The sequence below is a fragment of the Vanessa atalanta genome, chromosome 1 (assembly GCF_905147765.1).
Source record: "Vanessa atalanta chromosome 1, ilVanAtal1.2, whole genome shotgun sequence".
NCBI classification, from domain to species: Eukaryota; Metazoa; Arthropoda; class Insecta; order Lepidoptera; family Nymphalidae; genus Vanessa; species Vanessa atalanta.
In genome coordinates this window covers 13495614-13521804 of record NC_061871.1, presented here as the reverse complement: position 1 = coordinate 13521804, position 26191 = coordinate 13495614, and the positions used below count along the sequence as shown (strand labels likewise).

At 35.7% G+C, this 26191-nt stretch overlaps 2 protein-coding genes across 2 annotated transcripts; one reads left to right on the top strand and one right to left on the bottom strand.

Moving 5' to 3' along the window:
- Nucleotides 1-122: 122 nt before the first annotated feature.
- Nucleotides 123-13985, top strand: LOC125077937 (structural maintenance of chromosomes protein 6). The gene is made up of 18 exons (XM_047690065.1): nt 123-568; nt 1424-1582; nt 1993-2234; nt 2747-2997; nt 3123-3320; nt 3404-3597; nt 5145-5291; nt 5757-5884; nt 6358-6547; nt 6649-6820; nt 6885-7104; nt 7179-7349; nt 8551-8738; nt 9227-9395; nt 12059-12169; nt 12248-12442; nt 12527-12666; nt 13665-13985. The coding sequence occupies exons 1-18, from the start codon at nt 349-351 to the stop codon at nt 13684-13686; spliced, it is 3117 nt and encodes a 1038-aa protein (XP_047546021.1). The 5' UTR covers nt 123-348; the 3' UTR covers nt 13687-13985.
- On the bottom strand, nt 13835-25959 carry LOC125067744 (G1/S-specific cyclin-E). The gene is made up of 9 exons (XM_047676486.1): nt 25713-25959; nt 24894-24945; nt 24751-24817; nt 24415-24680; nt 24130-24331; nt 17067-17178; nt 16533-16964; nt 16250-16455; nt 13835-16182 (listed from the first exon to the last, which is right to left on the bottom strand). Exons 2-9 carry the CDS (start codon nt 24905-24907, stop codon nt 16057-16059), a joined length of 1425 nt encoding a protein of 474 aa, XP_047532442.1. The 5' UTR covers nt 24908-24945; nt 25713-25959; the 3' UTR covers nt 13835-16056.
- Between the last annotated feature and the right edge of the window lie 232 nt (nt 25960-26191).

Here is a 26191-nt window from a genome sequence, read left to right as displayed (position 1 = left end):
GCCCTACCCTAACCTCAACAAGTCAACAGTTGAACTAGGTAGTATAAGTGTATTATCTTTGTGTTGAACTGTCAAGTGAACACTCAACAGTCAAGTGTCAAATGAGTTTAAATTTACAATATTATTGACATTGCTAAGTATCGAAAGAAAATTATTAATATAATTATAATAAAAACTCACTACGTTTTAATTGAATCTAAGTACGAATTATATCGCCTTAGTTGATTTAACTTGATTAATTTACTTAAAAGAATATATAAACACTACTTTTTTGTTATTTAAGAAACTAACCACTACTTGTTTTGTTTCTTTCGTCCGAAAAATATTATGATATAATAACCAATAAATATGGAATATAACGACGTAGATGACGAAATCGATGGTTTAATACAAACTATTCAAGTAAAGAACTTTCTTTGTCATGATAATTTAATTATTGAATTACACCAAAACAATATTCATTGGGTGTTTGGCCGTAATGGTAGTGGCAAAAGTGCGATTCTTACAGCGTTAATCGTTGGTCTCGGAGGCAAGGCAGCTGCAACCAGAAGAGGCAACAATATTCAATGTATGTTTCTACTTAAAATAATATATTCTTTTTTTTTTCAAAAATCAATACAATTTATACTACGCTAACTCGAATTTTAGTGAAAACCGTTTTTTTGTGCCAAGTTCCTTTAAATATGTTATTTTATATATATTAATAAAATCGTGAAGAAATATACAAAATTAACGAAGTTACAAATTTATACAACGCTAACTAAAGGCATATTTTGAAATCAATCAATTTATATTATGCCAACAATTATTAGCGGAGTGTGTGGACACTCTCGAGTTAGCATAGTATAAATTGTTGGTGTCGATTATATGTATGTTTTGTCTCCTGTCTAGGAGTCAACAAGCATTAACTCCATGCTTTATTATCATCAATATAATCTTGTATCGAATAATATGCTCTCTTTACCAATGTATGTTTTACAATTGACTTGAATCTATGAAACAGCAAAGTTAAAAATGTCTGCGGAATATTATTACAAAAGCAGTTACTTCGATGAATGTAATCTAAGATATGATTTAATTTACACTCTGAAAACCTTTGGAATACACCTTTTGAAATAAAATCCAACATACATAAATCAGCTTAAAACAAACTATATTAATATGAGTAATTTATTTATTTTTCCTAAATTATATAACTATAAAATATGTTAAAATTTGTGAATGTTGTTTACATTCTTAATTGATATGCATATTGGTGAATGATTAAAAAAGTTAATATTAGTTTATTATTTAATGTACCTCTTTAAATAAGTAAGGATATAATATTTTGCCAGAATAATTACTATTACTGATTATGTATTAATAAAAGACAGGACCATTAAAAACAACACACAGATATGTTTTAAAACATAGTTATTTTCAGCGTTCATTAAAAAAGGTTCAAACTATGCTACGATTGAAATAAAAATAAAAAATAGTACCCCCAAGTCATACAATCATGATAGATATGGAGATCATATTACTGTTATCAGAAAAATTACTACCGCTGGAGGATCAAGCTACATTGTGAAATCAGCAACAGGTAATATATATTGTATGAGGGGTTATAGTTACAGTAGTAATTACCTTTAATTTAAATTCAGTTAATGTGGTTGTGATAATTCTGTTATAGGTTATGATATAAAAGTTACCAGTAATTTTTTTTTTTTTTACTATTTTAGATCAAAATAAATTCTTGATGAAATATTGAGTGAGAAATTATATAATATTAAGATTTGTTTTTCATATTTGGTTTTGGTAGAACTTGACTATAGATTTATATTTCTTTACATTTCCAATAATCTTCATGGATAGTGTATTTTAAAACTATTAATGCATTTTATCAAATACCTTTTAAACTTTTTACTATTTCGATTCAACCTTATTAAATAACATTTTTTTTGTTAGGTATTTATTTCAAAATAAAAATCATTCACATGCCTTTATTTTCAGGAGAAGTTGTTTCAACAAAGTATGCAGAAATAAATAACATTATGTTAGCTCTTGAAATACAAGTAGACAATCCAATATCAGTGCTGAATCAGGACGAGGCGCGTTCATTTTGTTGGACCGATTCAAAGAAGTTGTTCTCCCTATTCAGAAGAGCAACTAATCTTGATTATAGCGAGAGTAATTACAACAAAGTCCTTGACAACTGTAGAATGGCTATTGCAATCAAAACTGAGAAGGACAGGGTTAGTATTTGATTCAGTAGTATTATTTTTGCTAACCCTGTAAAGTACAAATGTTTTTCAATGAACCGGTATGATTCATGTGTTCGTATGCAAGAAACTTTTTAAGTTTAGTTATGAATCCTAGTCTAACACAGTTTTGTTTAAGAATATTGTATGCTTACACTATATATTAAAATACCTAAACTATATAAATACATTCTACATCATAGATCTAGCTGGTAGATCATTGACCATATTAGGTCAAGTCAATAGTTCATAATTCTTATAGTATGATGTAGATGCAGTTCCTTATTTTCGCGAAGATTTTATTGATTGTAGAAGAACCGTTTTTAATATTGAATTGAACTCGTGAATCTTATTGTATTGGATGAAAATCTACCTCATATGCTTCCACCAATTTCCATCACTTTCCATTATGGTGGCGTTGAAGCTTCTATCTCCTCAAAATAAGAGGGTAACCTTAGGACAGCAGTGCATTAGCCCAGCAGCATTCATTAGCTGTTACTTTACAGACTTGTGCACAATTGGAGAGAGAGTATAAAAACTGGGAAAACAAATACAGACAATTATTATCACGCAATGAAATGAAAATACAAATGAAAGATCTAAAAAAAGAGTTAGTTTGGAGTGAAATTTCTGAGTTACAATTCAAACAGCAATCCTTGAATGAACAAATCGACCTGCAAACGAGAAAATGTCAAAAAATATCAGATAAACTTATGACGATGGAGAAAGACTTTGAGGGCAATCGCAATATTATTGAGTAAGATTTTATAGTTATAGTTTATTTAGCTTTTGCTTTGCATGTTGTAGATTTCTGAGCCGTGTGTATTGAGTATATACAGGTAAAAAATAACTAGTCTTAGGGGCACGTTGAATCAATTTCAGAACCCTAAAACAGCGTTTAGAGGAGAACAACCGAGAAAAGACATCTTTAGAGGCAGAGAAAAGGGCGATAGAGGAGGAAATTAGAAACGTGCAGATGAATCATCGCACCGCACAGCGGGCGACAGCCAAGAAGCGGGAACAGCTCGACAAAGAGACGAAGAAGATCGCCGACTTCGAGCACGAAATAAGAAACATCGAGTGAGTATCGACTAGGGTCGACGGACGTCGCCCGACGACGACGGACGCCGGCCGGCCCGACTGATGGCGACCGGCGCGTGCAGGTCCGGCGCGGAGGCGGGGCGGCGAGAGGCGCTGGAGCGGCGCGCGAGCGAGGCGCGCGAGGCGGAGCAGGCCGTGCGCGCGCGCGTGTCCACCGCCGAGCACCGCCTGGAGCAGGCCACGGCGCAGCACGAGCGCGCGCAGGCCCTCGCCGCGCGCGAGGACGCCGAGCGCCGCGACCTGCTCGAGCGCTTCGGTGAGCCGAGCACTTACCACACCATCACTCTCATTAGTTACTCGGAAACTAGACATACAGCTATGGACGGTCATTGTCCGTGTCATGTTCGTAATTGTATGTTGTATATTTTTTATAAAGTATTTTGAATTGAGTTACATGTATTAGTATACATACTAGACATGCTGCTTAAAACTAAAATTGTGTCACAGTGACGGAAAAGGGAAAGAAAGCGAAGGGGAAGTTGGTTCAGTGATTTAGCCGAGACATTCTCGCAGGTGTGGCACAATATTTTTTTTCTTTTTTTGTTTGTCGTGTTGTGTTGTTTTGTCTCGAAGAGAGTATTATAGAGAAATTGTTTGATAGAGTTAAGGTCATAAATTTAATGGCCACTAAGACGGACAACAAGATAATTAAATATTATTATAAAAATAGTAGTTAGTAATATATATAATATTTGTTAAAATACATTTATTTTTTATATTTTTTCTCTATTGCTTTATCAGTTTTAAGACTGCTCGTTAATTTATGTCGGTATATCGGTTATTCTGCTCCCTCTTAGATAAATCTAGTAAACCGTAAGCGTAATAGCACATCAAGATGTCTGTCTCACATATACATAATTTTCGTGAAATAATTTGCTTATAAGAAAATACGAATTAAATTACAAACCATAAATAATTATTAAATTATGTAAAATAGTGCGCTTGTAAATAATAATGCTTTTTTATCATCCACTAAACAAAAAATGTCCGAATTTATAAAATAAATACAAATAAATTGGTGCTTTCAACAACTGTTATATCGGTCGTTCGCATTCGATTGTATGAGTTGTGGTCAATTGACTGCAACTTAGTGCGCAAAATCTCAGTGCCGGACAGCGTGTATGGTAGTATACATATAAGTCTTTTAGTACATATTAGTATCTTCTATTTTTAGTAATAGTAATTGAATGATATATACTTTATTGTACACCACAAACAACACGAAACACACAGAAAAAAAGTAAAACAAAATTAGTAAAAAATAAAAAACGAAAAATACATAAAATGATTACGAGTGTTGTACAATGGGCGGACTTATGGCTAATTAGCCATCTCTTCCAGACAACCCAATTTGTTTATTATTTTTTTACGTCAGTGCATGTAGCTGCAGAAAAAATCGAAGGAACAAATTTTTGGCATTATTTTCGGTTTTTTTCATTAAAAGATGATTATAAGACAATAGTTTTCGAAATAGATACCTAAAAGATCAAACTAGAGTTATTGTGTGAGTCGTTTATTGCAATTATTCCTTACACTACGACGTATACAACACATTGATTCGTAATACAATAATCGTGCATCATTCGATAAACGAATCAATATAACAATAAGTCGTTTAATGACTGGGTAATCGAATAATGAATATAAAAAGCATAAAATAACATCAGTTGCAAACTTGTAACTTAAGTAAACCCTTTTTAATAATCAGTTTTAAGTAATTGAACTCTAAAAGGCAACAAAACGCTAATAGAACAGACATTGCAACAAATAATAATAATCAGTATCGGTATCGCGCTCGAGCAGAGAAGCTGCGCCGGAGCCAGCAGGAGCTGAAGTCGCGCGACGGCGACCCGCTGGCGGCGTGGGGCGAGCACGTGGGCGCGCTGCGGCGCCGCGTGCAGCAGGCCGTCGAGCGCCGCCAGTTCAGCCAGCCGCCCCTCGGGCCCGTGGGTGAGCGCCACTCGCACTACCTCCCCGATCGCCAATGCGTCGCCAGCCTTGGAGACTAAGACTGTCCTGTGGTTACACTGGCTCATACTCCTTTCAAGCCGCAACACAAAAATACTACGTAAAACTACTTCTTGTCGGTAGAATATACGATGAGTACACGAGTCATGTGCCCCTCGTTAAAATTACTTCACTCGGTAACTCAGAACGGAATATTTCAATAAAATGATTGATGTTTATTAGAAAAGTAACTGGTAAGTAGGAGAAGAGATAATTTTTTGCCTCTATACGTTTTCTCGATACTACTTTCATTGTCAATGTCCTACTAAACTTCCTTAAGATTTTCGGCCTTACCATCATATTTAAATCAAGCGGTAAAAAGGATTACTTCGTAGTACTTATACAAATATAGACATTTTAAGCTTTAGATAATTATGATTTTTTTACTAAATGTTTTAATTTTTCTAGGTTATTATTTACGTTTAAAAGATCAAAAATGGGGAAATGCCCTTGAACATATTATAAGTAATATGAAAACAACTTTCTGCGTGAACAGTCCAGAAGATTCCAGAAAACTTTTTGAGATTATGCAGGAGGTACGATAGCTGTACTTATATTAAAATCGTTTTCTTTTGTCAAAACAGATGAAATCTTTAAAAACACCCTAAGGGAAATCTTTATCTTTCAAACCTTTGGTTCAGGATTTACAACCACTACAAATTCAAATAAGCGTTGCTCCATAATCAAGGGAACTACCGACTGACCGACGTTTAATTGTACGAAACGTAGAAACACAATTATACAAAATATAACTCACTCCAAAAGTAGTTCGCTGTTTTAGTGTCTAGTTTATAAGACCGAAGGGCTAGAGGACTCGGGTTTAATACCTGGGTCGGTCCGTTACAAAAGTTATTGTATTTTTTCTTCTTGTTGTTTTTCTCATGTTCTCTTTCTTGATGTGACTGCAATCGTATTGTATTTGCGCACAATCTTATGCAATTGTGATCTTCATATATGAAGATATATGATGTCATCGTAATCATAACACTAACGAACATTATAATATCAGGTATATGGAAACAAGCCAAAACCGAGTGTGACGTGCAGTCGTTTCCTGCCGAAGCGACATGACGTGTCTCGGCGTCGCGTGCAAGCGCATCCCTGCGCGCTCGACATGCTCGACATAGAGAACCCCGTTATCGCCAACTTTCTCATCGACAACCTCAGCCTCGAGACCGTGCTGCTCGTGCCGGATCAAGGTGAGTAGCGAGTCGGTCGAGGAACTCGTCGAACCTCAACGGCGTCCCGGGTCAGTCCACTCGAACTAGTCGATTTTATACATTCGGTTTCGAACTCGCAGAGGAAGCGATCCGCCAGGCCGACACGGAAGCCAACGTGCCGCTGAACTGCAGCAAGATAGTCACCGAGGACTGCATGGAGTTCTATCCCGCCCCGAACTACCGCAGCTACGGAGGAGATCCCCGCCGACTCGGCCACCACTACCTGCACCTCAGCACGGAGGACGGCGAACGGTGCGTACGGACCGGCCGGCGCGGTGCCCGGCCGCCGGCGCCGACTGACCGCCCCTTCCCGCAGGCGGCTGCGCGAGGCGGTGGCGCGCGCGGAGGAGGCGCTGCGCTCGCAGACGGAGCGCGCGCGGGCGGCGCGGGGCGAGGAGCAGCGCGCGGCGCGGGAGGCGCGCGAGGCGGGCGCGGGGCTGCAGGCGCTGCTGGCCGCGCGCCTCGAGCGCGAGCGCGAGCTGCGCGCGGCCGAGCGCGCGCGCGACCTGCACCGCAGCCCGCAGCACGACGAGCTGGTGAGCCCCACCGCGGTGGACGGTTGACTCGGATGTTCGAAATGTGAACGTATGTGACTTCGAGGTTTTTTCAGGAAAAGGAACTCGACGTGACTAAGCAGATCGTGGAAACTCTCCGAGTAGAATTGAAGGAAACCTCGAAGGCGGAGAACGTATATGTGCAAAAAATTGGCGAGCACGAGGCGAAATTGAGGCAGATCAAAACGAAACTCGCCGACCTCACTGATGTCTCTAGAAAACTTAATGTGAGTTTTTTTGATCTGCCTATTGTCTATATTTAGGTCAATGCCATGGTAGGCTTTAAAGACTACTTTAGAGTTTTCGAAGTGATAACTTCTTATGAGACGTTAACCGCTTCGTTACGTAACGCGTAACGGTGCCAGTCTGTCTGTCTTTTCGGACAGCTTAAATTGTCATTTCTGTCGGGCGTCCCGATACCATATCATAATTCATAATTCAATTGTTAAAAATTTCATTAGCTAGAGTAGCCGCCCTTTCCGACTTCGTCCGTGCAAAATAAGAATTTTATTTACATTCCGATCGCAGCACCACCTACCAGACCCGATCTATCAATTCCAGGTCCATTTAGGGACTGGTTCAAATGCATATAAAAATTTAATCAGAATCGGTCGGCTTTTGTCGGAGTTCAGTTACGTACACAAGTACAGAAGATTTGAATATATATGAATACTAGCGACCCGCCTCGGTTTCTACATGGGTAGACTGCTGATAATAAATATACTACAGAACGTTCATAGTTTTTCAGTCATTAGACAATACAAACCGCTATGTCCCTGCGTTTGAAATCTATAAAAAAAATCTATAATCCTTGAAAATATTCATTTAAATTACACGCTGTAAAGGGCCATATTGGTCTATATTAAATGCACAATGTATTTAAGGTACTTAATTACATAAGGATTAATGCTGTATCGATTGTTTTGAAGACCTTTTAAGGTGTAGATTATTTTGATCTATCTCAGCCAGCGTTTGCAATGTAAGCGCAAAAAAATGTGTTTATTTACGACATTACTTTAGAAACCTCAAAAATTATCAGTGTTTTTCTACTATATTGTACACATGAACGTTCATGTGTACAATACGTACACATGAACGTTCCTCTTGAATCAATCTATCTATTAAAAAAGCCGTATCAAAATCCGTTGTGTAATTTTAAAGATCTAAGCATAGACAGGGACAGACAGCTATAAGCGACTTTGTTTTGTTCTATGTAATGATAAATAATGCCATCGATTATCACTTAAAATAAAAATGCGACATTATTATATAGACAGGATAGTCCGGTTAAGACTTTCAAACTTACGCCTATTTTTTGAGCCAACTTGACCGGACTAGGTGTTTTATTTCATTTCAAAGTTCGAGCGCTCTTAATAAAATACTCTATTCATCAATTGCCTTTATATATATTTTATAATATTGCTACAGGAAGAAATCACTCAGGAGCAGTCTAAGGTCGATAATGGAGTGGCTAAACGTCAAAATTATGAACGTATATTGAAAGAGCATCAAGATGGTCTCGTTAAGATCAGAGATCAATTGGCGCAACAAGAAGCCAATATATCTGAGAAGGTCAACAAAGCCCTTGCCACGGGAACCAGGGTCAATAATCCAAGGTTAGTCGTGACAATACAAACAGTATGTATTACAAATTCAAGTTACTATTAAGAATAACTATTTTCTAACACTGAATGACCAGATCATCATAACACAGTACCTTCTTCAGTTCTTCCATACAGCTATTCTATTAGAATACAATAATAACTTTGTATTGCTGTGTTATTGGGGTATAGAAAGGTATCCCAGTGTAAGGTGCGCTACAGTACACATGACACCATTTACCCGGTGATTCTTCTTTCTGCTGTAAATAAAAATATTTTTTATGTATAAGTTTGTTTGGTTTTGTAACTTTATCACTTAAATAACACTACGACAATTCACTGGATAACGATTGCTGTGGATATTATTTATATATATTATATATGAATACAACTCTCTCATGGTCGGTGTATTGTTTTCTGTGTCACTAACCCTTAATAGGAATATTTTCTGGTGGGTTGGTTTCTACGACTAATCACAACACCATCACTATCATTATCATCAGGGATCGGAGAACTATACAAGAGTTGCTGCAAGAAACGAGAATAAAACTGAAAGCCGTCGACAGTCTGACGCTGGACATGGAAACAGTGAGCACCGAGATGGCTCGTGCGGAAGAGGAATATACCAATCTCAAAGAAATGCTCACGAAGTTTAGCGAGCTCATTGAAGAGGTCAGTTCATCGGTCACAATCGAAATAAATTTTACCTAAGTACGCTAATAAAAGCACATGATTCTGCATTTAAAAAATAAATTAAACATAATGCTTCAACCGGAGCGGATTATAGATTGTATTTAAAATAATTGGCAATTAATCTTTCTTCGACTCTTTTGTTCGCATCATAAATCAAAATCAAAATATACTTTATTCAAGTAGGCTTTTATAAGCATTTTTGAATCGTAATTTAACAAACTATTTAAAGTAAAGCTACCACCGATTTGGAATGTAGATTCTACCGAGAAGAACGGGCAAGAAACTCACTAGTTAGTCTTTTTCAACATCTAAAAATACAGTCATGTTAGTTAAAAATTATATATGTATGTTATGTCTGCCTGGAAGTTAACAAGCATTAACTCCACACTTTTTTATCATCTATATGATGTTGTATCGAATAATATGCCTTCTTTACCAAAGTATTTTTTACAATTGACTTGAATCTATGAAACGGCAAAGTTAAAAATGTCTGCGGAATCGGGTACCTTGCCCCAAGAATGATTTATTAACTTTGCGGAGTCGGAAACTTGGCGTTATAAGCTTATCCTTACTTCTTGCGCACATACAATGATTATCACTGATTTTATCAGTGATCAATGTGTACTACTGTACACAATATATACATAATCGTTGTAAATATACTGTGACGCAACAGTGAGTATTCCTACTTTGTTAAAAACATTCCTAAGATAGTCTCTAGCTCTAAAATTGTAAATAGACCGGATTGCTCTCTTTTGTAAAATAAAAATAGATTTAATATCTGTTGCATTACCCCAAAGTAATATGCCACATGACATAATACTGTGAAAATAACCAAAATATACTTGTAAAACTTTTCTAACCGCGTAGGCTGCGGAGCTGAGTCTTCCTGTCAGGAACGATAAATGAGAACTTCACTGAAGTTTGGAATCCAATGCTATTCCCAAAAAACCGTAGTATCGGCTACGTCAAGGCCGCCACCATTTAAAGATATATTATAATTTTGCTTTCTGATATTGGGTAAGGTAAAAACTACAATTTTTGTTTTTTGAGTAGTCAAAACTAAATTATTTACTGTAAACCAATCGTGTATCTGTACTATAAATATATGTATGATAATGCACCGTTCACATCGTCACAGTTAGTTTTTTCCTGTCTACCTTAAAAATCAGTGAAGTATCGTCAGCTAACAACACTAAAAACATTTATATGTACTAGAAATAGAAAGTTACCCAATATTGATCCTTGTGGAACACCTATTTTTAACGTAGATCCAGAAGAAGTCAAAGTCAAAAATCTTTATTCAATATAGAAGTGTTTACATTTGCTCATTGATTGTCAAAAATCTACCACCGGTTCGGAATTTAGCACCTCGGACCTGTGAAGAACCGGCGAAAGAAACTCAGCGGGATATATATATATATATATTTTTAACCATTTTCCATGTATAATGATAATTATATTTTAGTTATTTGAAACAGCCTGGAGGCGATCATTTCATTCCCAAGGTGTGCAGTCAACTAAAAAGTCATTAGTGTTGTAATATCCTTTAGCACACAAACGCTCTTTAACGATTCTTTTGAATTTTATAATTGAATAAAAAGAGTTACTAACCCTGTGTAATCGGAGTACTTGGAGTAACAAATTTATTCTTGTTCTTAGTGTCAATAGAATGTACGTCACAATTTCTGGGAAAATCATTTATGTTTTTGCGTACATACATAACATTATCAAAAACAAATTGAGAAGCGACAGTCATTATTTTACTTTCTTTAAATTTACCTCTTAACGAATCTTTTGGGCCCAGGTTATAAATTGCACGAATAGCCCTCTTCTGCAGTAACTTGATGGACATAATAGATACAAGCACGATTATATTTTGTATAATTATGTTATAAATCAAAATAAATAAATATTAATTTTCCTCTTTCTCGTCTGAATAACTTACTATCGAATAATGTAGTTATTTATTTGTTTCATTACAAGCCAATAGCTGATTAAGTAGCAAATGTCTACGGGATCGCGTTATAAAATCATTTACTATTTCCCAAGAAGGATATTTGGTTTTATATAATATAAAAATTTTACCTTCCAATAAAATTTGTATTATGTTTCCTATGTCGTCCGAAGTCCAAGTAATGTCAATGTCAATTTACGCCACCGCAGCAAAAACAGGATTTGGCATAGAAACAAAGTGTTGTATATGGTATGGCTTGTGTATGGTTTATAAAAATATATTTGTTGTGGTCATTTTGCTATCATTTTCTAGGTTCATACTTTTAATTTCGCTAAATTCCCTATTCTATAAATGGAAGATGAATTGGCTGCCGTTTTTTCTATTTCGTGGCTGAGTGTCATTCAGGCCGCTGGATGAACAGCACCGTTTAATAAAAGTGGCTAGGTGTTTTATAGGATGCTAATTAAGATACTTGCCTGCGGCATATATATTGCATCGTCCAATAGGAATTAAATTCTATAGATGTAAGTAAACTATTAAAAACATGAATAGAAGAAATTTTGGATGTTTAACCAGTTCAGGATGATCCAACTGATTCGGCAATCGCTGCCATACCGTTGTCGTCAATAAGGAACGTGTTTTATTTTAAGGTTTGTATACATATAAAAAGAGAAAACATTTTCAGACGCAATCTTCCATCGATGCTCGCTTAAAGTTCTGCTACCAACTGGAGATACAGATCACACGCCGGGTGCAGTTCTGTTTCGGGTCCATTCTGGCCGCGCACGGCTACAACGTAAGTATACGAGAGCGTCACGGAAAACCGCCCCCCCCCCCCCAGTGCGACAGCGAGTGACCGCCCTCCCCGCCGCAGGGCCGCATTGAGGTGAAGCACTCGTCGGGCGAGCTGTCGCTGCAGCTGTCGGGGCGCGACGGCTCGCGGCGCACGCAGGGCGCGGCCGCGCTTTCGGGCGGCGAGCGCTCCTACTGCACCGTGGCGCTGCTGCTTGCGCTCTGGGAGTGCGTCGAGCTGCCCTTCTACTTCCTCGACGAGTTCGACGTGTTCACGGTGAGGTCGCGCCCCGCAACACGCTCTCCCCCTCCCCCTCCCCCGTCCTGAAACGCGCGTGTGACGACCCGTTCCGCTCCGCAGGACGCCGACAACCGCAGGATTATGATTGAGCTGCTGCTGGACTTTGCGCGCCGGCACCCATCGCGCCAGTTCGTGTTCCTGGCGCCGGAGCTGCCGCACGCGCGCGCGATGACGTCGGAGAGGCCTCTGGAGCTGCACCGGTGGGTTCACGCAGGTGTTGCATATCGATAGTCCACTATCGATAGTCAATCTATCGATAGTATTGTCACGTGTCAGTAATATCGACAGCTCCCCATGAGCAATACTATTGTCACTATCGATACTATTGCAAAAACCATTACGATTAACCTAAACTATTGATACTATCGATAGCCAGTTATTTTTCGATAGAATAACTTTCTCAAGTTAACTAACTTATTTAGTAGGCGTAACGACCCTACATTTTAATAAGTTTAATTAAATTCGTAGTAGTAGATTATAAGGATTAATACATTTGGTACTTATTCTTCGATTTATGAAAAAACATTGAAGTATCCTCAAGCTTAAAAATTGTGTGTCATATAGAAGTGTAGAATTTAGTGTAGGGCCTCTATTCAAGAAACATTAACGAGAATTTTGACTTTGTCATTATCATTTTCTCAAATTTCATTCAATGACTATCGATAGTCCAAAACCATCGATACTATCGCTGTTGCCAATAGTATTGCTTACGGAAAGCTGGCGATACTAGTGATAGTATCCCGTTATCAATAGCATTGCTACCGGAGAGCTATCGATACTACCGATACCCTGAATAGTTTTCGAAGTCAACTATCGATAGTTCTGCAAAACAGATTCACGCGTGCGACAACGTTCGACATTCGTATGAACCAAATCGCCTTGAACGACTGCGTTTTATTTATACTAGTTGCGTAAAGGATGGTCGTCTGATCTTTGCCAACAATGATTACCGACATTCCTTTCGCCTTCCAAGCATTAAGAGCCTTTTGATACACGTAGTACCCATTATATAGTTATTTGTGCTTAAAAAGTGTAGAAAAGGGCAACATGTATCAGAACAGAAATAGGCCACAATTTCTAATATAAAAGCTTCAACCGAGGCGCTTTAAACTAACCGAGGCGTCACGTAATTATTTCATTATCAAAATACATGACAGTGAAGGAAAGCCTTTTTGAAATTAATCATTACTTGTTTCAGATTGGAGGACCCCCGGCCATAACTTGTTTGTAATTGTGAATGTCTTTAATCTACAAGATTATATTTTGTGTCGATTTGTTTTTCTATTTTCTTTTTAAATAAAAGATCAATTAATCATCAACACCATTTATTACTCGCCATCACATTCAAGTACATAAAACGTGATCAATTTCAATGCATATTTATTGCACAAGTGACGACAAATAGTAGCAATCAGCATGGCTTCCTTTTTTTTACCTCATGAGATCATACACACTTTTACTGAAATACAATTGAAAAAGGTACTATTTTTTTATATTCGTTTCAATAAATTGATATAAAAATAGCTTATTACTAAGGCAACTTAAACTAAAAATATAGTTAAATTATTTTGATGTAAAGTAACAAATTTAAGTCTTATTTATAAGGCGAATCGCCTTAGGAGATAAGCGTAATCGTTCAACTTAATTCTAAATCTACTTAAGAAGCGATACCCGGCTCTCGATTTCGACACACACTTGCACTACAAATATACATCACCGTAGCAAGCTTCGAGACGGAGCTCGCTAATACAATACGGATAACACCATTTACTATTCACAGATAACATAGGAAGTGATAAATTAAATTCATTAAATTATCTTAATCTTTAACAAATTCTTGTTATAAGTTCAACGATTTCAACGCTTAGAATATTTCATTTCAAGCCAAGTAGCAGATTTACTTAATACTATGTCTATTATCGGTTAAATAAAGGTTATTTCGACTTGATATGTCAAATTAATTTATACATGTATGTTTTTTTATTTGTGCTATCTATGAATGGTAATAATTGCTGCATTCATTTTATTATTAAATATTATAATATTCTTTATATGCTATAAAACATAGTGTAATATACACATAGGTGTTACTTTGTGAAGTAAAAGATTAAAACAATAAAGTCACGAATTATTCGCTTATAGTATTGCTTCTAACAGAGGGATTTGAAGCAAATATATAATGTTCAATCAATGTAGTCCACAAACTTTTTTATTACATATCTGTAAATTAATATACAATGATTCATTACTCTGGACCTGTCGCAATAAATATTTCAATTAGATGTCATTAATTATACTTAAAAGTACGCAGATAACTCTGCAATCAGATTGTTTAGCAAAACAGTCTTTGGTTATAATTTAGTTGAAATTTTAACAGTAGACGCACGAGTCTCCGTCAGTCTCTTACATATTATCAATCCACAGTACAATAACGTTAGTAATAATTTATATTATATTTATTTATTTACATTTTATTTCGAGTGCAACTCATTAGTTTAATCTTCAGTATTTAACTAGGACATGGCTTCAAAGCGATTTCTTAAATAAAATTAGATTTTTATTTTATAGAAAAAAATCCATATTAACGTTACTGATTTAAAATAATTACATAAATGTTAAACACTAATAAACAATATATTAGCGATTACAAACGATTACATTCACTTTAATCCATTTTTGTATCTTTATAAACATTACGTGTAATGCATATAAAATGTAAGATACTGTAATAACACTGATAATAATTAATTAATCGAATATATAACTAATTTTACAAATTTACGATATTTTCTGGAATGTTCAAAATGCAAAATATATTTTATTGATAGATTGAGAATTGCCAGTGAAAACTATTTAAGAAGTATTTTACAGAACAAAAATAGCATCTCTATAAAGAGGATTTTTGATATACATATGTTTCTTAAATAAAGTAAAAATATTTATTGTGTATGAAATACGTAGGAATCGTAAAAAATACTGCAGTGAAGGAAATATATTTATAAAACATTTGAATGATTTTCGTCATTACACTACGCGCATTTTTTTATTCAAAACAAATCACCTGACCTGACCTAAACATGCAAAATTAATAACAAAATGTTAGTGAAGTAGTAAGAGCACACACTGGCACACCAAGTAAGTCTTTTAGTTATTAATTTTAATCATTTGTGATTTATTTAGAATAAAAAATTGAATTCGGTTCTCTTGAAGTTGCAATTAACATTACATTTAATGTTACACAATAAATACAATTTGAATTTTTCTTGTTGGATAAAATAGTTATGTAGGTTTATAACATGAGCATTTTGAAAAATATTATTCGCACGAACTAAATATTTTAAATACACATTTTTTTTATCTTTTAAATTTTACGATATTATAAAATTTTTAAATAATTTTAGTTATATTATATCGCTCTTTTTTAATTTTATTTTTTTTTAACAAATCGAGCTACTTACTCTATACATACACTATATTTACATCGGGTTATCATTCGCAATTAGGCTAAATCGACGATTACTCGTCTACAAACTGTACATTCATCGTAGTCACGACCACATCTCCAACACGACCAGTCGGGCCGCCTCGAGTCAGTCCCGCGCCGCGCACGCGCCGGGCGTGGCGCCCTCCGCGCGCGGGCTCTTGTGGCCCGACTGCGGCGGCGTCGGCGGGTACACGTGCTGCGTCTGCTCCAGCAGCTGCTGGTACACCTGGTCCTGCGGGGCACACGAGCGGTCAGCGGCGGCGCGACGGAAGCGCGGGGAGGCTACGAGTGATACTCACGAACATGTCGAGCGAGACGTCGTGCGTCTGGATGCGATGGCTCTCGTCCAGGTTGAGGTCGGGGCAGATGAGGCGCAGGCCGGCGGCGCGCTGCACGTGCTCGCCGTCGCCGCCGCGCACGGCCGCCACGCTGCCCGCGCGCCGCACGGCGCGCACGAACGGCGCCAGCCAGCGGTGGCACGGCTCCAGCGCCTCCCAGGTGTAGCCTGTGAGACGATTCGTCACATTTACGATGTTCTATGCGACGCCACCGGCTCGTGACCGTAGTGAAATCTGGACTCACCCGACACCCGCAGCGCGAGGTCGTCGCTGAAGGCGTGCGCGATGGCCGCCGCGGCCACGGCGCTGTAGGCGAACTTGTTGACGTCGACGTGAAGCACGGCGAGGTCGACGAGCTGGCCGCACACCACGAACTCGAGCGACGAGTACTGCGGGAACACGAAGGTGTACCCGCGCAGGGCGTTGGCTCCGACGTCGCTCTCGCCCAGCAGGCGGCGCTTGGCGCTGCGGCCCTCGCTGGCCAGCTGCATGTATATGTTCAGCCAGCTGTTGATGGTGATGGGGGTGATGCTCCACGATAGTATTTTCAGTATGAGTAGTTCCTCTAGTAGTATTTCCTCTGTCGTGCACGCGCCATCAGTCACGTATGCGAATTCGCCTATTTTTGGTGGATAGACCTCTTCTACTTTAGCTGCGATGAATAAACATGTTATACCTGAAAAAGAAAATGCTCAAATCAAGTTACTTTTTTAAATAGACTATTTCTTAATGTAAAATGCCAGCATGTAAATATTTAATTTCATGTTTACCGACTCACCTATGAGCTGTAAGCGACCTTTCTGGACGTCGTCAGTGTTGGTCAGGTATCGATCCACGTAGTCAACGGTCAGGTGAAAAGTCTCTCTGTGTAGTTTGTACACTTCGCAAACCTGTAAAAGAACATGACCTAAATCACTAAAAGGCTAAGTCATAAAAACAACTATAGATGCACAACATAACACAGAACTATATATAAGATGGATTCGTAAAATTCCTTTGTTTGAAAAATTGCACTTTAAGTTTTTATAGAACTAAGGTAAAAAAATCAAAGATAGAAAAGAACTGTAAAAACTTCTAAATGGTTTTAATAAAATGTTTGCTTTAACGCTCATTTAATGTACTTGCCATTATACATATATTAATTATAATATTACTATCGGACGGATGTAGTGCGGTTTCTCGTATCATAAGTGTTCGCGATCCTTAGATTCTAAACATAATAATATTTAAATGTATAATTGTAAATTGAAAATAAATTACAAGTAAAAAATGTTTTAATGGAATTTTTATATAGATTATTTTATATATTAAAAAAATATGAAGAAAAATGCAACCTTATTCTCGACGCAAATGCATAAATTGAATAATATCACCTTTAATGTATTTTAAACGAAGCAATTTTATATAATTTAATATAATTAAATCAATATTTCTTGCGTTTTATATGTTATCTGGTAAGACTTATATTTTTTTTATTTTCTAATTTGCGGCCCAAATATCCTTTACATGTAATGATGATGAATATTAAAACACGTAAGTTTGTGAAGACGGATAGATCTTTGTTACTCTTTTACGTTTTTGTGAACGGATTTAATGAATTTTGAAGCAGAGATAGCTCATACCCTGCCTACACACATAAATATAACTAAACACGCGGGCGTAACCATGGGCGGAAACTCTATATATTTAGATATATGTAGGTTGACAGACGGCTAAGAAATAGTAACTATTCCTTACATCGCCAACGCCCCACCAACTTTGGGAACTGAGATGTTATGTCCTTTGTGCCTGTAGTAACACTGGCTCACTCACCCTTTAAACCGGAACACTAAGTATTGCTGATAGACTATCCGGGCACGCACAAAGCCCTACCACCAAGGAAAATATAGTAAGCTAGTATAATTAATTCTATAGTTGCTCAGCTTCACACGGATAAGGTTCTATACCTATACCACTTTTAGATTGAAGAACAAACATAAAAAGAAAAAAACTATCAACATCTCAGCTCGCCTAGGAAGCACTTCCTTACAACCTAAAGTTGCTGTCCACCCGTTGTTGCCAATGTATTGAGTGAATCAGTTCAAGATTCTTGCAATGCCAGTGTATATGGGAAAAAAAATATGACCATTTACCCTCATGGCAATTATGTCAGTTGCTCTTGACTTTCTGAGATTGATCTTTTGATTTTTAAAAAAATATATCTCTTCGTATAAAAGACACTTATTCCCAAACAATATATAGCTTCTACATCTACATACATTAATGTCAATATGAATTTGTTTATTTAAAATTTGAACACACCTCAGGATCTACAACAGTTACTATTGAAAAAGAAACTTATGTAACTATGTATAAAAACTTAAGCAAAAATATAATACGTATTCATTTTATGACACCCAATTTTTTTTCGCCTTATTGTTTTTTTGTAAAAAAAAAGTGTTAAAGCACCCTGAGGTAATGCGTCTTTTGATGATATCGTAGAAACACAACACTTTGTAACTACTACTACCACCACCTTTTTTATATTGACAGTGTCAAAATTAAGGCACTAAAGGTATGTATGATTTTAAAATGTTGTGCTTCTATTTTATCATCAAAAGACGTATTTGCCTCAGACGACTATATATTGATAAATCAATAATATAATAATATATATACTAAAGTATATATAAAATATTTATGGGTATACAGAAAGCACGTTAACCACCAACACACAGCATTCCAAAAATTCTTTGAGTCATAAGTTAGGCGACAACAATTAAATTGTAACTCAATCAAGTATCACGATGATATTATGAATACTGCAAAAATGTGGTTTTATGCATCGTAAGTTGTATTTATAAAAATGGCAATATTACAAAAACGTTTACCCAGTAACCTAAAAAATGTGCTTAACAAGTAAAATATGCTGGATGTAACAACATGGAATATAATAAAATAATTCTTAAATACTCTTTCCAGAACAATTTGCTACGAGCGTAGCACACCTGTAGCTAAGCGTAGCGATATGGAAATTGTGTTTTGTTAAATTTATAATGTCAAAATTTAGTAAAAATAAGTAATTTTTCGTTGTCAATAAGTTTGGTCGTTTTCTATTGCATATTAAACAATAATTGATCACGTTTACTATTTTACTGCATTACATTTATATTTCTATGCGTATACGTAATTATGTTTGTTAAAGAGAAGATGGCGGTCGTATATTAGATACAGATAAAAAAACAATATTAAATATGTCCATGTCATCTTATTGTCTTTGATTACATCATAATTTAGAGTATTAAGGTGTTAAACAAGTAATATAATATATGGATAAGCAAAAACAAAACAGACATAAGTTAACGCGGGAGAAACTGGTTGGCAAAGTCTAGCACAGATTATGAATGTATGAAATTAGATTAGATTTTCATGTAGTATCCTAGATAGTATGTAAATAATTTAATTTTAAATATTACTTAAAGTAAGCACGGCATTAGTGCTGGTGGCAGTACATAACCCCTATTACAAACGTAAAAAAAGATAAAGAAACCTTAGATTTGCATGACCCATACGATTTGCTTATAGTTCTGCAATATTATGAGTTACAAACAGTTCCTATTAAATATAAATTCCTTTACAATACAACACAATTTCACTTATGTTCTTATATCTGCTATATTTTACTTCCAAAGTTCGGATAACTTCGACGCCATTCTACACGTAATTTTTCACGAATTCATAATACACGTTATTCAGAGTATTCTAGTATACAGAGTATTCAAGATCACGATCAATAATATTTCATCAATACAATGTCAAAGTTGTATGTCTTTACTTCACTTGTTATTGGAATTGTGTACAAGATGTTTTATGTACAGAGTTTAAGTTTCTTTTTGAAATCGTATTGTTGTACAACTAAAAATCGAATAAATTATATTTATTTTCGTCAAATATCATTTCTGTTAGCAGATTTGGCAAGATGATATTTAACCTATTATCACCAATTAAGTATTTATAATTGTTTAACGGAATCGTAATGCAAACACGTTTTTAAAACGTACTATGGAACTCAACACGTCTTAACTTTAATGGACTGCTTGTTAAATATATCGATTAAATAAAATTTTACCATCATGCTTTTTTCGTACAATCAGTCGATAATGCAAAACGACAAATATCTTGATTTATACATAAAGGAAGGACCCGGCATCGGCTTCGATGTTATTGAACGGCTAAATGCGTACTCAGATACGCGACGATCGCATCGACGATTATTTATCATTTTTTGAATGTAACAATAGATATACGACTAGCCGAAATATCTCGGTGAATCAAGAACAAGCTCATCGCAACAAGATATACCTATGTAGTCGTGTTTACAATTTATCTACTGCTCGACGGTGGTAATAAAACATTTACGTACACCTGCAGGGGGTAGCGTAACTAGTTGTACCCTGCAGTTTCTTGCGATGGATTTGAATTAGGCACACCTGCTTCGTAAAGTTTACCATAGTAGTTGATTTTAATGGTCATGTTCCGCTCGAGTCTTAGGATAGTTTACAGGCCGATTTAAATAGTGTTTTGGTGTAGAATAAGCTTAGTATTATGTTTATGATTCATTGATTGAAGTTTACACTTTAATAAATTAACATGAACTTGATATCAAACGCGGCTTCACGTGCGTATATCCTTTTAGGTATACTTACTTGAATGTTTAGGATATAATATTAATATTCAAGAACATGCTTTTTCAGTCAAGTTATGCTATTTTAATTTTCGAACCAGTGGTAGTATTTAATTTGACTATCAATAAGTAAGTGTAATGCTTTCATATTTAATAAAGGAATTTGAGTTTGAGTCAGTATTCGCTTGGCAATTTCTATAATATCAAGTTCTTGTGGATTATAAAAATAAAAAATACTAGCAATACCCCAAATTAATTAATTAAAATATTACTAATATTCCTATTTACCCCTTCTTTTAAGTTTATCACTTTGTTAAGAGTGGGGACGACAATAGCCCGTCAAGATCGAACCTGCGATTTTTACATCGGTAGGCGGCCAGTAAAACAATGCGCTATTGACGCTTCATCAATAAATAGACATTTAGACGTATTTTTTCTTACATAAATACATGTGTGTATGATATAAAGCTATGTTTTATACTGTTTCTGAAATTATGATATATGTTTAAGATTATTTTTGGAAATCTCGAAGCTTAACAGGGCGGTAGATCCCCATAATCGGTATAAGATTAAAATCGCAATTAACTCACCATTCATAATGAAGTAATAGATAAATATTATTTGTTTAAATAAATCTACCTTATAAAATTGACTACGTAGTATGTGTCACAGAGCTCCGAGTTTGAAACGTCGAGGTAACAAAAACTATTAATAGAATTAGAAATTCTTGATAAATCGGGATTGATAATACACGTAGTATATACACGATGTAGGTTAGCCGAACGAGCGAAGATGGAATATCGTAATTTATTTAAATCGCCAAGTTCGGAGGCCCGGCGCCGGTGCAGGGAGGTGTGAATCACAAATCACCCATTGCCGCCGTCTGTCATTGCCTGTGCTCACTGCGTCACACTTCTCCCAACGGTATATAGTAATTTACACAAAAAACTAATTTTCAATGGGTTTCGGACCTTACGTTTTTGTGCAAAACTATATTACATTAAAAACACTTAGTTTGTTAAATCGGGTTTTGGCAACTGTCGGTTATTCTACCACCGAAAGGCAATAGCTTGAATTGTCCTCTGAATTACGATAAGGCGTTTCAGGTTCACTATTTAAATATGTTATTATTTCGCATATCAATGCGAAATGTCGAATATACTTTATAGTTCTAAGCTGTATGGGCGGTGGTGACTGCTGTCCTATTTTAAATATTACACCGTAAAGCGCTTTTTCGCTGTATTACAAAAACATTGACCCTAAATGTCCTGTTTTTCCAGAGTATCAAAAAAATCTATTTGATTGTTTTCTTGTGACGCTATGCTTAAACGTTTAAAGTAGAATAATATACGATAGCAAGTCTTCTGCAAATCTTACTCGACATACTCACCCGTCAGCGCTAGGGGAAGGATGCAACAGTCAACAGACCTCGCTTCGTTTGTCAATAAGTAATTAAAAAATATAGTTGCCAGACTTTTAATCAAAGCTACATTTGAAGAAGTTATATTTTTATTGCATTCTTATAATATTATTGTTATATTCTTATAACTCTTAAATCAAAGTCCACACGACAAATTAAATTAGTCTCGAGTTGGAATCTTAACACTATCTTACATTAAACAAGTATCAGCATTTTATCTTATACAGCGACCCCGCTCCGGCTTCGCACGGGTGCAATGCTGATACTAAATATACTACAGAATGTCTTTACAACGTTCACAGTTTTTCAATCGTAAAAAATCGTAGGGTTCTCGTAGGTTCGTAGGGTACCAGCGTTTGCAATGAAGCTCAAAAATCTCTCAGTTGTGTAATTTTAAAGATCTAAGGAAACATAGGGACAGACAGCGGTAAGTGACTTTCCAAGAGGTATCCAGCTATCCAGCGATGACTTTACAGCCGAGTAATACATGCATAAAAGCTGTAAAGAGGTCGCGGGGCATATAAATACAAATTAGGTTTTAAATCTAAATTCGTATAATAATATCTATATATGCTGAGTCTTCAGATTATTATAATTATAAAGTTTTTATTTACCTCTCGATTAGTTAATCAGTCGTTTATCTGATTAACTTTTAATAACAACTTGTATAACGCCGATTCGAAAAGTATATTTGAATAGAAATATTAATATCTGATTTCATAGGCGAGTAGGCAGTTGGTAATTACTCCGTATTCGAACCCGGGACCAAGAGATTCTTTAAGCTATACATAAAGTTACAACCCAACCAATTTTTTTCTATTTTAAATATTTAGCTAATGCTGTGGCTGCACTCGAATGAATGTGTTTTATAATTAAAGCTATGTCGAATACTTTTGCTTATCGTTACAAGAACTTAAACTAGAACTTGCTTTGAACGATAGAAAAAAGAAATCATCACTTTTATGTATGCTATTTTTTTATTCTCATTAATTTATAGTCAAATTAAAATATTTTCTACAAATATTAAAACAAGCTATTTACTTCGCAGATTGATTGAGCGTTAGTCGAAAAAAATGTTAAATATTTGCACAAACTCCTAGTATAGTATTGCGCCGGCACGTAGTAACCGACATATTAATTCAAACATTTATTTTTATTGTAAGTGGATTTGTGATTATATAAAGCAAAAACCAATTAAATTTCGAAAATAATCGTACAATAGTCACGAAAATAGATTAAAATAGTAAAAAAGAAACAAAAAGAAGCTAACCAATAATGTTTTAAACACGTTGGTTCTGCAAGGGTCAATGAACGTCGAAAGAAAGGGGTCAATGCCCCTATATAACAGTAGCCTATATGTAAAAAGCTGTAATGTTTTCACATAGTAAAAGTTTCAATTATTGCATTCGCATTTAACATTATAAATTCTACTTAAGATAAAACTTACCTAAGACTCTGAAATGCAGCATGAAAAATAGAAAAAGTGTATAATTTGTAAGTTATTTTTTTAATATGCTAATTTATTTGTTAAACATATCACTAAATGTTGCTATAATTACGACTTCGAGATCCTGACCTATATCTCTCAAGGTCAAGAAAAGAATCAAATGCAACTTCAAGGTCTATAAATATATGATAATACCAAAATTTGCATGTTCACAAGTAATACCTACTTAAATTTTAAATGACCAAATGAAATACATAATAACTTTTTGTATTTATGTGTAATATGAATTTGAGTTGAAGTTCTATTCTTACCTCATTTAACCAGTCCAGTAGAATAGCTCTCATCCTTGGTTGAAGATTAGGATGATTGTCAAACATATTGGGGTTCTTCTTCATGCTGGACCTCACATCACACTCACACATACTCCTCCACACATCTGTGGGATCTGCCCAGGATAGTCCTGGCAGGGGACATTTGCGCTTTGGCGGTGAAGGACATAGAGGTTTACTAGTACTGAAAATTAATTTATTTAGAAAAATAACATGCAAGGATAGTATACAGTATGCTGGTGTACTATTTATCTGACTTTTATTTACCTGGGCCTCTTATTAGAATGTGGTGTACAATCACCTCTCGCCACATTTTCTAGAGGACTCAACACACAATTGGGTAGTTCAGGTATACTCGGTGGGCTTAAGAAACTATCAGCATTATAATCTATGTCTGTGAACACACTTCTTGGTTGCTCATTGCTTTCCTCATCACTTGAGCATGATGATGACTCCACTACAACATTGTGACCTGGCTGGTCACTTAGATCATCTTCCTTAGCTGTTACTTTCACAGGGGGCATATTCTCCACCTACACAAATGTAGCAATTAAACAATGTTACTGAGTATTAAAAGCTTTAATCACTGTTATCAATGGTTACCTCATCATCTGTTGAATTCCTTTTTCGTTTCAAGTTGGCACGCTTCTCAATGGCCTCACAGGAGGAACTAAAACAAGATCTTCTGTAAGTTAACTCAGTGAATAAAGGTAAAAATTTGTTTGTATATGATCAGCTGTACATACCCTGCTTGCGCCATATTGAGGAGTACAGATCACCTGGTGCAACCTCCACTGTCTAGAACATGAACAATTATAAGCATATGTTTAAAAGAGTGTAATATTAAACAGAAATTAATAGAAATAATGAGTCTAAAATTACCGCATGTCATGTTCAAACCGCAAATAGGGTTATGTCAATTGACAACCATGATAGAGGACATAATTCTAAAAAATATATATACTTAATAGAACTAGCTACGTCTATGAGTATTCAAGATACGAAAAACAAACTGATTTTAACGTAAAAGTATCATTTTGAGATCAAAATACAAGCAGCGTGCCCCCTGCTGGTTGGCGGGAGAAATTTTTTCAAGTCGTATTTTGATGCAGATTTAATTAATAAATAGCGGTATTAATACGATATACGATCGGCAGAATACGTAATTAACTATTAAAAGACACATAAATGCTAAAAATAATGAATCAGCTGGAGTAAAAAATGCCACGAATCCGTCATAATCGCGCGCGAAATCCTCCCGTCAGCGCCATTAGACACGTCGCTAGCTTGGGTTTCTCGGTCCAACCACTTTAGGAAATTGTTAAAAATAGCACAATCTTAATCAAATATGATGGTTTTGAATCGGTTCGAGATATAAATATCCAAAAAAAACGTTTTTTACCGGAACATAAGTTAAAACGGTTGAAGACATAATTGGCTAAGCTTATCGGCCTCTTGTAATTTATAACCTAATTATAGACAAAAGGATTAGATTATTGAAATTTTTACTTATAATTTCTGTAACATTATAAACCGTAGAAGTTATAACAGAAATAAAAACATACCTGATCATTCACAAATTAATCCAAATTCTAAAGAACAAAATTTCCTCGTATACCAGATATGAGGGCAAAACTTTTATCACAATTACACTATTCTGAAGTCTTATTCTAGCACAGAAACAAGTTAAACATTAAGCATGAATAAAAATATTACACTTATAGTAATTTTCTTATTTCACATTCTCTATTTAAGCTTTCCACGGCTCAATAACGCCCGGCTTTCCGCGCGAAAATGTCGCGGTAAAACATCGGTGCTCTGCAAGCTAATATACTGATAGCTTCACGTTTGTTTCTTCTGAAATCGACTGTCATAAGTAATAACGTTCCGTTTGTCGTAGAAGATGTATTATGAGAAATAGTATTTAGGTCGTTTTTATTTAAAAGCGTAATTGTGTCGTTAAAATACATAAAATAATTAAGGAAGAAACATTAGTTAATATGTTTATTAAAATTTCTTTATATATAAAGTAAGGTATTTCTAT